The following is a 15,844-nucleotide window of genomic DNA, read 5'->3' as shown; positions in this document are numbered from 1 at the left end:
ACCACATGGTCAGCTGGAGTGGTGCCTCTCTCTCTGCTTTCTACCATACCTCTTATAATGTTATTCTCCATACAGCAACAGGATTGACTTTTCTTTCCCCTCTATTGAGTATAAAGTCATTCCTTCACACAGAAACTTCTCAGTGATTTCCCATCTCAGAGTGAAAAGGAGAGTCCTCACAGTGGCCTCCACAGCCTTACAGAATGTGACCTGTTATCTCTTCATTTCATCTCTATTTTCTCCCCTCATTCACTCTGCTTCAGCTTCACGAGCCCCCTAGCTATACTTCAAGCACCTGGGCTTTTAACTCTGGGTCTTAGCTTTTATTCTGCTCTTTCCCCAAATATGTACATGACTTAATGCCCTCCATGTTTTTGCTCAAATACTAATTTGCCCATGAACTCAGCACTGTTCACCCATTTCAGAAATTTCTCACTGTACCACTCCATATCTTTTTTACACTGCCTTTCTGTCTGTCTTTCCATCCATTCCAAAATGTTCCCTAAGATCATGAAAGGTCTTTGTGCTTGTATCTTAGGTTCTCCCTCAAAAGGCAGAATACCCAGGACTTCTCAATGTGAATTGAACCTATCCCTCCATACCACCCACTCTGCCTCTTCCCTCAGTGATCAGTTGAGCTGTGTGACCTGGATGTCACTTGTTCTTAGAAATTGCTTTTGCTTTGCATACCATCTCAGCAGTGTTTCTTTCAGTTTGAGGTTAGGTTTAAGTTGTGGTAGAATTTCCTTTTTTGTCTCTTCTACTTAGAGCTTCTGTCCTCCTTAGTTTTAAGTATTATCAAAGGTTTTTTTTTTTTTTTAATAGTAATAAACTTGAATATTTCGTTTAACTAACTTCTTTACAAAAGACCCATACATGCCTGCAATCTTGCTCTTTGTGTGTGTCCGAGCTGCGCAAGCCTCTTGGCCCACCAAATGTATCTGCTCTCCCAGAAAATAACTTGCCTTTGGTCATTTGTAGGACTCTGGTATACTCCAATTTCATACTGAGTATTATATATCCAATTTTATTTTAGATTAATATATGGTTTGTTTTGTTTTTTTTTTTCCTTTAGAACTAAAGGTGGTCCACAGATTGCGTATGAACGCAGCTTTAGGTGGAAACTTGCTCACTTCCGTTACTTGTGCCAGGTACTACAGTGGTAAATAAATCTTATGTTCATAATCATTTAGTCTTATCTTTATACTTACCTTTACTACACCTTACATGATATCATGGTATTATTTTTGTTTTTAGTCTAATGCACTACCCAGTCATGTAAAGATCAATGTATCCCGGCAGACACTATTTGAAGATTCGTTCCAACAGGTAAGGAAGATTTTATCAGAGTAAACAGTTACATTCTATATATAAAGGGAGTTAGGGTTTAGAAATTTTAAACCATGACTGCCACTTACTGAGTGTCCCTTACAATAATAGTCATAATAAACCCCATCATGTAGCAAGTGATTGCCATATGTTTGGCACTGGCATCTTACAAGTATCATTTCATTTAATTCATCCTCACAATATTCCTTTAAGATAACTCTTACCATTAAGTCCATTTTAAATGAAGCTTAAACAGCTTCTGAAACAAGTTGACACATTCTGACAGTTACTTTTCTAAGACTTCATTAACTCAAATTAAGTCTTGATGATACTAACAAATTAAAATTAAATCAGTATAGTCTATTCTATTTAAGTATCCCTTCAGTAACCCTAATGTTCATTGTTACCTCCTATAGGTTTCAGTTTAAAGATTTTCACTTTAAAGATTATGATCCCAGAGAGAACTCGTTTGAGCCACACTAGTTAAGATGGGAGTCCCTGCTCACCTCCCTCATAGTCCCATTCTAGCCCTTTATGTATTCTTTTCAGTAACACTTAGCACCTCATGACCCATTTTGTCTCCCCTACTAGAGCTCCCATGGGAACACCAGCCACTTCATTTACTGCTGTTATGTTCAGTATCTAGAATAGTGCCTTGCACATAGCAGGTATTCAGTAAACATTTGATGAATGAATTAAATGTAATGTGTCTACCTTTCCTGAATCATCTGCAGAATATTTAAAGATAAAATCAAAATATTATCAGTTCTTTTTTTCTAATGTTGTGGAGAATTTTCCTAAGTCTTCTCCTTTCCACCCCCTCCCCCCCAAGTATTACAGTGATGAACTGAAAGTCCCTGTGTATACAGGTACACAGGGATTTTACGTAAACAAGCCAAAATGAAATAGCGGCACTCAAAAATTAGAGATGTTCGAATCCTAACTTAATTTTACTAGCTGTTAGAATTTGGGCAAGATATGTAATACAGCTGTTCTCAAAACTTTTTTGGTTTGAGTTTTAATAAATTCCTATCTTGTTATAAGCTGTTTGAGCTTTCTTGTAGTAAGTGTACATCATCCAGATTCATGGAAAGATTTTATTTTGCTTTGTTCTCTGGTGTGGGGAGAAGCATGGTCTGTTTGACATGCGTGACTGCCTATGAGGCGAAGTCCTGCTGGTGAGCTCTGCTGTCACCCGGACATGGCAGTCTTGGCTTTGGGTTTTGACATGTGTGGTGGAAGTAATTGTTATCCAGAAGTAAAGCCTATTTGCTGGAATCCTAATATAAGCTTTTAAGGACTATGAAAATTGTTTTTACATATTGTATAAATTCTTTGCTTTAGCTGAGTTCCTTTCGTACTGAGAAATGGAATAGTGGTATAAGCAGGGCCCAAGACAAGCTCTTTTGCTTCTCATCAAATGTTGAAAAATTTGCATATCACTTTTTACAAGATTTTGGTAAAATTTGAGGAGCAACCAGGGGAAGGAATATTTTATAAACTTAAAAGCTTTCTGTGTCACTCTTTCTCTGTTGCCACTAACCCAAAGTAGAACTACCATTTAATAATAGAAGAAGAGAAAGAGATTTTAGAAGGTGAATCACAGAAAGCTTAATAGAGTAAGGTATAATATATCTACTAGGTCATGGAAATCAGCTAATCTTGAGTTAAAGGCATTGTTGTATGAGATAAGGAAATGTGTAATTTTGGAAATGCAGATGAAATTTAAATTGAATTGTTTTGGAAGAAGCTTATGCTGTATATGAGTGTTTTAAGTATCCATGTTTTTGTTTTTAATTAGATTATGGCATTAAAACCCTATGACTTGAGAAGGCGATTATATGTAATATTTAGAGGAGAAGAAGGACTTGATTATGGTGGTCTAGCAAGGTAAAATAAAAAACACACATCTGCTTTGAAATAAGTATGTCTCCATTGTATGCAATGGATGTATTCTTGAAAACATACATTTTTTCAGTAGCAATCCAAAGTTATTTTTAAAAAACAAAAAATATTAGCACAATTCTAGAGGTAAGCATTACTATAACTATCGAGGTTATCCTATACATTTTCTGTGCATATATAAAAATTTGTATGTGTAATATAATACATATTTGCTGGTTTTTTTAAACAGAATTGATCATACTAATATGCACAATATAACAACTTCATTTTATTGTTTTGTATTTCATGGACATCTTTTCATATCCTATATGGAGCTAATAATACTCCTTTTTTTTAATGGTGCTAATACTCTCTTTTATAATGGCTATGTAATACTACATTTTATGTAGATACTGTAATTAATGGATCAGCATACATAAGGTTGTTTCTTAATTTTTGGTATGTAACAGTGTTTTATGTTTGTGTTTTAATCCAGTCTGAATCCTTTTGAGAATAGTTTTTCACGTTCATTAAATACATTGTTAACAGTAGAAAATGTGAAGCAATATGAGTGGGAAATCCTTTAAATTTTTAATTTTTTTAATGAATAACTTTATAAAAATTTTTGCTTTGCCCAAATATAATTTGACAACAATTTGTTTTTTAGAACACCCTCATTAAACCTTTTAAAAGAATTAAACCTGCTTTTCATAGGAACAGATCTTTTTTTTTAATTTAATTAAAATTTTTTTTTTTTTATAAACATATAATGTATTTTTATCCCCAGGGGTACAGGTTTGTGAATCTCCAGGTTTATACACTTCACAGCACTCACCATAACACATACCCTCCCCAATGTCCATAACCCCACCCCCTTCTCCCAATGCCCCTCCCTCCAGCAACCCTCAGTTTGTTTTGTGAGATTAAGAGTCACTTATAGGGCGCCTGGGTGGCTCAGTGGGTTGGGCCTGCCTTTGGCTCCGGTCATGATCTCAGGCTCCTGGGATCGATCGGGTCCCGTGTCGGGCTCTCTGCTCTGCGGGGAGCCTGCTTCTCTCTCTCTCTGCCTGCCTCTCTGCCTACTTGTGATCTCTCTCTGTCAAATAAAATTTAAAAATCTTAAAAAAAAAAAAAGAGTCACTTATAGTTTGTCTCCCTCCCAGTCCCATCTAGGAACACATCTTTTTAAACTAATATTTCAGAGGTGTACAGAATTACAAAATCACAATTTCTGTACAGCAGGCAAAAAGAGATAGATGGGAGCATATTTGTGGAATTATCAGAGTTGGTTAATTAGCATATTTTCTTCTCTAGTCCATTATTAAGGTTTTTCAGAAAAGAAACACTACCTATCATATCACATCTATTGTTATTTATCTCAATTTCAGGAATGTTCAGATATTAAAAAGATCTACCTTAGAAATGAAATACAGTTTTATTTTTTACAGTGTCTGACTTTGTAACATTCGTATGTTTGTCTGTACTTAAAGTTACCTCAGCTGTTTGGGTTTAGTTTTATGTTTTGAGGGTTTTAATGCATATATTCAGTTACTCTGTAACATGATTTTCTTATTCCCGAATTCTTAATTTTGATTCATATTTTCATGTTTTGATTTATTCAGGAGTTCACAAGGGTGATACACTCCTTTGGTTTTGCATGTTTGAAAATGTGTTTTCTGTTGCTTTTGTATATAAACAACTTCACTAGATACAAATTTCTTATGAAACAGTAGTTTCTCCACCGCTCTGTAGACATTACTTCCCTGTCTTCTAGCACTGAATGTTACAGCAAGTGAAGTACAAGGCCAGCCCCTTGTAGGAAAGTTTTTCTTTTTTTTTTTTTCCTTTGGATGCCCACACAGTCCTTTTCCTTGAAGTTCATTAATTTCATTGTTGATTGTTTTATATCTTTTCTTAGGAACATATTAAGATCTTTCTTAACTTAAGGGAAATTTTCTTCTATTACGTCTTTGAATATTTTTTCTGTTCCATTTGTTCCATTTTTCTTCAGGAACATCAATCATGGGTATGTGGAATCTTCTTTGTCAGTCTTACATGTCTGTCATCTTTTCTCTGATTATTTTTACCTTTCTTTTCAGTTTTGTTTTGATTTTCTCAAACCTGTCCTCATGTCACTGTATTCAGTACTGCCCTACATTTTGTTGCTTCTAATGTGATTTTTCTTCATTAATGGCTTTACTGTTTTCTTCATTTTCTTCTCTAGGCTCTGTTACCTCATCTGTTGTCTCATAATTTTTTTAACCTCTACTATCTCTTTAGTTTATTTGAGAGTACGGTAAAGGATATGCTAAAAGTGAGCTCTTCCACTTCTTATTAGTTACAATTTTTCTTTCTTTTCTTTAAATGTCAGGGTATATAGGTCAGATACCAAGTATAGGCATTTTTCTGAATATATTCAGTTTTGTCTGGGCTGCTGTTTGCTAAAAGTGATCTGCAGCAACTAGAAAGTTTATTTCTAGGTTTTTGTTTTTGCGTCTGAACCCATTATCACAGATCTGTCAGTCCTTTCCCCTGGGGGCCTGTTTTACCTGAGCCTTGTCACAGTGGGAAGTCACCTGGTTCAACTACTACTTTGGGACTGGATTTAGTTTTGTGAATTGGTGTTTATAGTTTCTTAGTTGATTTTGTTTAGGAAAAGACTCTACCAGTCAGGCAGTTTCTGAGATGGTAGTTTTACAGCTTTAGAAAAGCTTTTATAAATGGGCTTCCGGCCAGATTTAGCCTGCCTAATCATGACTCTCATTGTGATTTTAAATTTTTTTCCATTATTTGATAGCATTAAAGAAAATCACTAGATTGTGCTTAAGAATCAAGATTTCTGGCTTCTCTTTAAAAACCCTAGACCCACGTTCCCACCTTCTCACATGGCATCAATTGGCTGAATCCGCATAGCTGATTCAGCCCTGTGGAATAGATATACTTTTTCAACTCTGCACACCATGGCACTGTCATCTAAGGATGGTGATTATCTGCCTAAAAGAATTCTTCCTTAATGGGGGGGATTGTGGCTAAGTAGAGAATGTGAAGCCCATACAGAGAAAGAAGCCATGTGTACTGATAACTATAAGCATTTGAGCTTGGAACCCTGCTTAGAAGAAATTACTATTGAAAAAAGTCTTGCAGATTGGGTTTATTTTGTGATATGAATTATTAATCTTTTATCTAGTTGGATTTCATTATTAGACTTTGCTAAATAAGGGGAAGTAGGTGGTGATACGTTACAGAATGCTTATCGCATTTAAAGATGCCATGTTTTTAGTTTTATTTCCATTTGTAATTTGTTGGCAATAAAACTAAAACTGTTGCATAGCAACAGTGCTGTATATGTCAGTATCAGCAGCAGATACTTAACTAAAACCGACTGCAGGTAGATCCTAGAATGCTTATGAGTTAAGGATACAAAAATGTGTATGAAGACATGGCTTTTGCTTTTGAGGAGCTTTTAGTATAGTTGATGGGCAGGTCATGTTCAGGAAAATGAATAATATTGTGATTGTTATCACAGTACCACAAAGCGTTCAGTGATTGATACAAACAAATATGCTGAAAGTTGCTTCAAAAAATTGAAGTGGGATGAGTCTCAGTTAGACTGAAAGCAAAAGTGGGACCTACCGAGGCTGAGTTGACACTGAGGAGACATACCCAAACAAAAGTGTGGCAGAGAAATAAGCCTGTTATCTGTGAGTAGCATCCAGTTTGTAGCTGGGCATCATAGGAACTGCAGGTAACTGAGTAGAGGGCCAGATCTTAGGAGGATTTAACTGGAGGGCTAAGGAATTGGTCAGCAGAGTTACGAAAGGCTGTTGAGCAGAGAGATGATGTGTGTATGGGTGTATTTAAGATTTGTTTCTAAATTCATGTATGTTTGAATGCTAAAAAATACTACTACTTTCTTTTAGAGAATGGTTTTTCTTGCTTTCACATGAAGTTTTGAACCCCATGTATTGCTTATTTGAGTATGCTGGCAAGAACAACTATTGTCTTCAAATAAATCCGGCATCAACCATTAACCCAGACCATCTTTCCTACTTCTGTTTTATTGGTCGCTTTATTGCTATGGTAAGTCCTTATTTTCTTCTATTTATTTATTCATTTATTTATTTAAACTTACTTCAGAAGTATTTTGGAGAGGACTTAATGATCTATGTTATCCTTGTTTATGTGTATTCACACATTTTGTTACCAAGGAAGTTTGCCTAGAAAGGAGAGTACCGTATTTTTGGAGTACCTGTATGAAATCAAGATTATGAATATAAGGACTATTGATGCAGCCACTTAGTCTTTAAAAGTCCTTTCATTTTATAAATTAAAGTTTAATTATGGTGTGACTACTTCTGAATAAAAGGAAAATCTGAGTTGTATTAACATTTGACAATATTAACAATTGACTGATGTTTTGGGAGTTTTTAGAGCTTTGCAGAAACTCTTGTGGGACTCTTGTCTTTTCAGAAATGTTGTATTTATTTGTACTTTCTGTCTATTCACTTAGCAAATATTTATTAAGCATTGACTATGGTATCATTGCATGACAGAGATGAGACCATGATAAAAAGACACAGTCCCTGCTCTCAGGGATCTAAGTTCTATCAGAGGGAGACAGAATAACACATTAAGTATGTGCTGAGGGAAAAGGAATGTTGCTTTTTTATATGGCACGATTAGAGGTGGACTCTTGGGCAGGGGGGTGGGGGTAACACATGAACAGAAACGTGAAAGCAAGGGATTGAATGATGCATATATTTTGGAGAATAACATTCTAGACATAAAGGAACAGGGAAAAAAAGGTTCCAATGTGGAATTATATTTTTCTTTTTGTTTTTTTAAAAGACTTTATTTATTTGACAGCACAAGTAGGCAGAGTGGCAGACAGAGGGAGAGGGAGGAGGTGGGTCTCCCCTGAGCAGGGAGCCTGATGTGGAACTTGATCCCAGGACCCTGGGATCATGACCTGAGCTGAAGACAGCCGCTTAATGACTGAGAATTGTATTTTTGATTGAAAAATGGCATGTGTAGAGCAGGGTATATGAGAGAGAATTTGGTGGGAGATGGGGTTGAAAGGTACTGTGTGGTACTTCTAGGAAATTAAGGGTTTTGAGTAGAGAATGTCATGAGAATAAAACATTTACATGCAGATAATGATAATCAAGTAAGGAGAAAGAATTTGATGAAGTCAAAGGGATAGGGAATATGGGAGTAGTGACAATGAGTAGGAGAGATGAAGAGATCTGTGTGGCACACATAGAAGTATGAGATAATAGAGCATATAGATTCAGATGCTAGTGGTGAGCAGATGTGGTGGAACACAGAAATTCTCTTCTGGTGGCTTCTGTTTCCTCAGTGATATAGAAAGCAAGATCATTAGCTCAGAGTGAGGAGTAGGGAGAAGTATTTGAGGAATAATAGTCACCTGGGAGAGGGAGTACAGTGGGGAAGTAGAGTTATCAGGCAGCACTATGTTCCTGCTGGAGGTTTTTGGTCATGAACTAGTCAGCATGGTTGCATATGCATTTCTAGCGTGTTCCAATACCCAGGCATAGGCATGCAGTAGGTTAAGTAAGGGTTGTGTTTACCTGGGCTTTGGATTTTGCCAAAATTTCTTTGAGGAGAGGCTGGGTTTGAAGGTTTACACTGGAGTAATTTTAGTGATGTGATGATGGAATCAAAACTGAATAAGGAGAGAATAACTTTGTTGAGAAGCTGAGAAATAGTGATAAGGTTGCATGTATTGTTTAGATCCAAGGGGGATCAGAAATTGCAAATATTACTGCAAAAGGCAGTAAGGTCGGAAATTAGGTGATGGTTGAAATTGAGTTTGTGAAGGAATGCTGCTGTTATTGCTAGTAACAGTATCTGATGTAAAAAATGTTTAGCTAAGTGAAAGACTAAGATTACTGAAAGGACTAAAAAGGGTATTAAGCAAATCATCATTGTAGATATTGAAATGTCTAAAATTATGATGGTGGTGTAGTGAGGGAGTAATAAGGAGAAACTCAGAGATGTAGGGTTGATGGCAGCAAAGTGGGTGCAGGGATGTGGCCATGAGCCACTCAAGGAAGTATGAAGCCATGAGCTTTAAGATGGGCAGATTTGGGGAGAAGTAATCAGTAATGAGCAACACCTGCCCTACTTCCAGGCCTGTTGACATGAGGGGGATGGGAGAGAAACAGCACCCCTGTGGGAGGACTTGGGGTGAAAGCAAAGTCTTCAGAAAAATGCCAGATGTTTGTTAAATCAAGATGCTTAAGTATCTTCAGGGAACGAGTGTGTGGGGGATTCTGTTAATGATGGATCACAAGCTTCAGAAGGCAAGCATAGAGATGGTTTTGGGAGTTAGGGAGGTGTGAGAAATGGAATTGGGTATTGAGATGGATGGGCAGATGGTGGTGAGAGTCGGGGTCTGGTGCTTCCCTTGTTGGCTGTTGTGAGCGGAAGGAAGGCAAATGGGGTCGGTCTTGCCAGGTGAATGCACAGGAGCCCTGAGGCTCCCTCTGTATTTCTGCATCCATTTAGGCTAATTTAATTTATAAAACATACTAGAAAGAGTGGGGTTTTGGTACTGTTCTTTTACCATCCTCGTTGACAGTTATTGATAGGACATGATAGAGTTAAGTGTTTGAAGTCATGTAACTCTGTAATTTGTGTGTGTGTGTGTTTTTAAGATTTTATTTATTTATCTGACAGACAGAGATCACAAGTAGGCAGAGAGGAAGGCAGAGAGAGATGGGGGAGCAGGCTCCCTGCTGAGCAGAGAGCCTGATGTGGGGCTCCATCCCAGGACCCTGGGATCATGACCTGAGCCGAAGGCAGAGGCCTTAACCCACTGAGCCACCCAGGCACCCCTGTAATTTGTGTTTTATACTTAGCATTTTACATAATATTTTGGTTTTCATGATTTATCCTGGTTACTTTTATTAAGTGCTTATTTTGGCCTGTGTAGCCTCATGATTTCTGTTACTGTGCTCTGAATAAGAAAAATACTGTTTTATAAATTTTTAAGCAAAATTTTTTATTTCTCTTGGCAGGCACTTTTTCATGGGAAGTTTATTGATACTGGTTTCTCTTTACCATTCTACAAGCGTATGCTAAGTAAAAAACTTACTATTAAGGATTTGGAATCTATTGATACTGAATTTTACAACTCCCTTATCTGGATAAGGTTTGAAGATTTATCTTTCAATAATACATTTTCTTGAAGCCAATTTAGATACCATGTTAATTAGTTGATATACATTTGTATCACCCAGAGATAACAACATTGAAGAATGTGGCTTAGAAATGTACTTTTCTGTTGACATGGAAATTTTGGGAAAGGTTACTTCGCATGACCTGAAGTTAGGAGGTTCCAATATCCTGGTGACTGAGGAGAACAAAGATGAATATATCGGGTAAGGTGATGCACCTGATTGACCTTAATCTCTAGAGCTTCTGGAGTATGTCAGAACTAACTCCTCTATCTGTGCCTTTATTTGACCCCATGTTCACTCCTCTGGGAAGCTGTTGTGCATTCATTCTTCCTTCCATTTATCCTTTTTTGTCACTTGCTCTCTACTCTGACAGGACTCAAAAATTCAAATGTACTAAAATAACTTCTCTTGCCTTACTTAAGTTCTTCTCGACAGTATCAGTGTTCTTGAAATAAGACAATATGGTGACCTGCACTTTCTCACTTCTGCTTGCTCTAAGCATTCTAACCTTTGTCCAGATCAAAATTTATGGAACTGTGGGGCTAAAAAGGGCTTTGCAAAGACTGTGCAGTTTCTTTATTTCTAGATGAAGCACCTAGGGTGCTCTTGTCAGGTAGTAGCGAAGCACATTCGGCAGCCAGCCTGTGCCCAGCAGGCTGATGCTCAGTTCCTCTTGCAGCTCATTTTTCCTCTTTAACTTAGTCTTTTCACAGTACCTGCCACAGCCTCTGTCTTGAAACTCTTTGTTCCCTTGAATTCCATGATCCTGCACCATATGGATTTTCTTCACTTACTATGTAATGATGGTTATCTAAATCTCCATTTCCTAAATGTGCTGTAGTATAAGAGTGATCAAAAACTAACCACAATCAAGATGGGATGATCAGAATCGTTTCTGGAAGGCTTATTCTGGTATCTTTGTGGAGGACAAACTGGGAGGGATAAATGAATGAATAGAAGGAAGTAGTCAGAGATCAGAACACAGAAGCTCTTTCATTCTCCTAGAAATTGAGTATCGTAGGCCTGAAACAAGACACTGTAGAGATGAAAATGAGGGAATGGAGTTTTGAGGATATTACAGGAATAGAATAGTTCAGATTCCATGACCAATTACATGTAGTGGGGAAAATACCAGCAAATGAAGTATTTGAGGTTTCTGGATTGGTTAATAGTTGCATGTTTTAGCAGGATATCCAAGGAGAGAGGACTTAATATCTTAGAAGGAAAGCAGGATTTGGGAATTTGAGAATTATTGGCTTTTCTATGATAGTTAAAACTTAGGTAATTGATGATAGCATCTTCAAGTAGTAAATAGTGAGAAAAGAAGGCCGATATCTCAGTGATAAACATTTCTGGAATAGTGAAACCAGTAAAGAAAACAAAGGAGTAGCCAAAGTTAGATCAGATCAGGAATGGTGATACTGACCAGGGAAGAACTACATAAGGCTTGGGAATGCTGATGTCCAGTGTTCAGGAAGTTCATGCGGTGGGAGTAATTTTGAAGAGGGCATCTCGACAATTTAGAGCTCTTTGGTGACATTTATGAAGAAAGTTGTTTTGTTTTTCCTCCTGGGAAAGATGTTGAAAGTCCCAGACCGTTACAGTGGTTTAAAATTTGGGTGAACAGGAGGTTGTAAGTGGAGGCAGTGACATATAGAGTACTCTTTTAATAGGAGTGGTGGTAAAGAGAGCAGAGAGAATAATTAAAAAGAAATACTGGGTTGAAGGAAGGGTTTTGGAAAATAATAGTCTGAGCACCCGTCTGGGTAAATGGGAAGAGGGTAGGAAGGTAGAGTTGAGGGCATGGGCAAAAGAGGACGAGTACTTGATGAACAACAGTTGTGGAGGCGGCAGGGATGAAAGGTTTGCCTTAGCAGAGAAGATGACCCAAGAAGCAGAGGAATGTGGATAAATTGCCTTTCTTTTATCTGCTGGTATCGCTGGCTTCTCCTCATCAGTAGCCTGTGCTGTTCCTCTCAGGGACCTCCAGACCCGTTTACTCTCAGTGAGAGGCCCCTTGTGGAGGTTCTGTGTTGCCATATGGATTCTCTTCCTTACTTCTTCATTACATTTCCCTCCTCGACCTCTGCTTTTTATGTCTCCTCAGAATGTTTTATCTTCATCTTCTTTGTTATATTCTGTTAGGAAATCTTCATGTTTTCTCTAATAAAATGAGCATGTGGAGAACCAGTTCTCCAGCTTCAAACCTTCTCAAGTCTTCCTTGGTGATGGAATGAGAACCCGTTGAGTGACTGTAGCCTGTCCCTTACTGTGTCAGCACACACTATTTGGGATTATTTCTTTACACATGTACAGGAAATAAGTGCTCAAATGTGGCTATTTCACTGACAAATAAACTTCTTATTTTGAAAAGCATCTTTTTTAGCTACTGATGTGCTGGAACTGATTTCCTCATGGGGAAGCATGTGTTAACTCTTAAAACTACTTACATATACAACATCAACATATGTATGTATTGTTTTATATATATATATATATATATACATATATATATATATATTTGGAAAAAGAGAAGGAATTTCAGAAGTACTTGGTGTTTCTAAGCTTTCACCTCACATGACAAATTATTTTTAAATGCCATTTTTATTTTCAGTTTAATGACAGAGTGGCGTTTTTCTCGAGGAGTGCAGGAACAGACCAAAGCTTTCCTTGATGGTTTCAATGAGGTTGTCCCTCTTCAATGGCTGCAGTACTTTGATGAGAAAGAATTAGAGGTGAGGCTTTTTTATTATGCTATTTAGGAATGTTACTGGGAGGATGAACTGTTTTTGTGCTTCTATAGGAGGATGTCCACACATTTTTAAATGATGTGGCATAGTCCTGAATCCTCTTATTCATGCCAGTATTCAGGTGGTATTGAAATCCTAGCATGGGGTCATGGTCTTAAGTTTTCTGAATCATGATGATGTCATGGGTATAAAAACACTAATCAGTGCCTGTTGTTAGGGAGCCTGAAGAGTGTTACCTTATTAGTAACTTGAGGAACCTACTGAAATTCTGGTTTTCTGATGAGTTGCCCCAAAGATTGTTTCTTTAGGTCGTAAGTTCTTAGTGGTCTTAATTGTGTTTAGACTTTTTAGAAGTATATCAGAAATTCTTTTGGGGGGGATGGGAGAGAGTAAAATACACATAAACAGGATTTACCATTTTGAACATTTCTAAGTGTACAATTCTGTAATATTAAGATTACTCACAAGGATTTTCATTTTGCAAAACTGACACTCTCTATCCATTAAGCAACTCCCCTTTTCTCCTTCCCTGGCCCCCATCATTCTACTTACTATGAGTTTGACTACTGTTGATAATCTGTAAGTGACCTTGTGCAGTATTCATCTTAACTGTGACTGGCTCATTTCACTTAATGTCATCATAGTTTATCCATACTGTAGCATGTGTAAGAATTTCTTTCCTTTTTAGGGCTGAGTAACATTCCATTATATGTATATGCCACATTTTGTTTATCCACTCATCAGGCACTGGATATTTGGTTTGCATCTACCTTTTGGTTATTGTGAATAATACTGCTATGAACATGGATATTTTATGTATCTCTTAGAGACACTGTTCTCAGTTGTTTGGGGTATATACCCAGTAGTAGTATTGCTCGATCATAAAGTAATTCTGTATTTATTGTAGGAACTACCACTGTTAGCCGCAGTGGCTATACCATATATTGCATTCCTACCAAAAGTGTGCAAGGATTCCAATTTTTGCACATCTTTGTCCACACTTGTCATTTTCTGCTCTGCTTTGTTACAGTAGCCAGCCCACATGGGTGTGAGGTGATACCCCATTGTGGTTTTGATTCGTATTTCTCTAATGATTAGTTATGGTGAATTCTTTAAGTCTTCTTTTACCATATGGATTAGAACATAGGCAGGGCCATTAGGGTATTCCTTGGTATTCTCTGCCTCCTTTGGATGCAGTATCGTAACTTTAGCCATCTTCAGTTCTCTGTTAGGAAACTTGGTTTGTTCATATACTCAAATGTGCATATGAAAAGTTAGCATTACATACTATATACAGTAATATTCCTATATAGAAACTAGCCTTCTGGAAACTGGCCAAGTACATGAAAATCAGGACTCTGAGACTGGATGATAATGTAGACTCTATAAATCTGGTTAATTAACGTCTCTTTCTATTAATAGCTTGACTGTAAGATTAGCAGAAACACATCAGAAGAATAGAATGGAAGATATTTTTTAGAGTACTATTCATCTTTTTTTAATCACAGAATTAAGAATCTGAAGAAAATAATTTTTGTCTTCAAAATGCATATACCTAAAATATTCCATACACACATTAAAAGCTCCTATTTTAGAGGCCCACCTAGTTAAAGAGGAACGTCATGGCCAGAGTCCAACATTAGAGCACAGATGAAACTAAGACTGTAGACGTAAAAGCATATAAATAGGCGCATACTTTTATATAGCCTTTGGTAGAGTTTACAGTTGTCTCACACATAACCCTATAAAATAGTTGGGCCGTATAATTTCCTTTTACACATAAAGAAACTAAAGCTCTTATAGGTTACTGATCTGGCGTTAGCTCATAGTACAGAGCTGTGAGAAAATGTGGATGTTTTTGTTGTTTTGCTTTATGTTGATTGTTATTCCTAGTCTATTGCTCTTTAACCATGAAAAATATCACATTAATGGGCATGCATATCATTATTCCAAATAATGGTTATAGTTTTGGCTCTTTACCAGTTTAAATCTGTTTAAACTGAGAATATGTAACAATCATTCTTTGTAAAAACTCTCATCACACTAGGACTAGAAGGTAACTTTTTCAGTTTGTTAAAGGGCATCAACAAAAGATACACCCTGACATCACTCTTAATTGGTGAGACCATGAATATTTCATATTGAGGTTGGGAAGAGGGCAACCTAACCTCATTCTTTATATTCCCCATTGTACCAGATGGCCCAGCCAGTGCAATGAGACAATAGTAGAAATAAAAAGCATAGAGACTGGAAAGGAGTAAAAAATGGCCTTTATTCATGGATGATAACATGATTGTCAACCTAGAAAATCCTAAAGAACCTACCCCAAAAAACCCCCCAAAAATAAATAAATAAAATAAACAACCTACTAGAAATAACAGTGAATTTAGCAAGAGTACAGAATAGAAGGCCAGTAATTTAAAAATCAAGTATATCCTCTGTGTACCAGCAACACTTGGAAATTGAAATCTTAAAGTTTTATGTAATAAAGTATCCAAAAAATAAACAAGTTTAAACAAGAGCATGCAAGAGCTCTATACCTAAAAACAGAAAACATTGCTCAGAAAAAGATGACTTTAGTAATGAAGAAATACATCATGTTATGTACTACAAGACTCAATATTATAAAATGCCATTTCTCTCCAAATTGATCTGTATGTTGTTCAGTGCAATCCC

General features: G+C 36.9%; 1 protein-coding gene across 4 annotated transcripts in view; it reads left to right on the top strand.

Moving 5' to 3' along the window:
• Positions 1 to 15,844, top strand: part of WWP1 (WW domain containing E3 ubiquitin protein ligase 1) — a 113,299-nt gene that overhangs the window by 84,419 nt on the left and 13,036 nt on the right. For all 4 annotated transcript variants that reach the window (XM_046005078.1, XM_046005085.1, XM_046005073.1 and 1 more), the window contains 7 exons: positions 1,076 to 1,151; positions 1,258 to 1,329; positions 3,131 to 3,219; positions 7,134 to 7,293; positions 10,257 to 10,390; positions 10,479 to 10,619; positions 13,033 to 13,153. In XM_046005078.1, coding sequence (XP_045861034.1) covers positions 1,076 to 1,151; positions 1,258 to 1,329; positions 3,131 to 3,219; positions 7,134 to 7,293; positions 10,257 to 10,390; positions 10,479 to 10,619; positions 13,033 to 13,153 — 793 coding nt within the window. The remainder of the gene's footprint in view (positions 1 to 1,075; positions 1,152 to 1,257; positions 1,330 to 3,130; positions 3,220 to 7,133; positions 7,294 to 10,256; positions 10,391 to 10,478; positions 10,620 to 13,032; positions 13,154 to 15,844) is intronic.

This window comes from Meles meles, chromosome 1 (genome assembly GCF_922984935.1).
Source record: "Meles meles chromosome 1, mMelMel3.1 paternal haplotype, whole genome shotgun sequence".
NCBI lineage: Eukaryota > Metazoa > Chordata > Mammalia > Carnivora > Mustelidae > Meles > Meles meles.
Note: the sequence above shows the minus strand (reverse complement) of the source record. Positions and strands in the feature narration are given on the sequence as shown.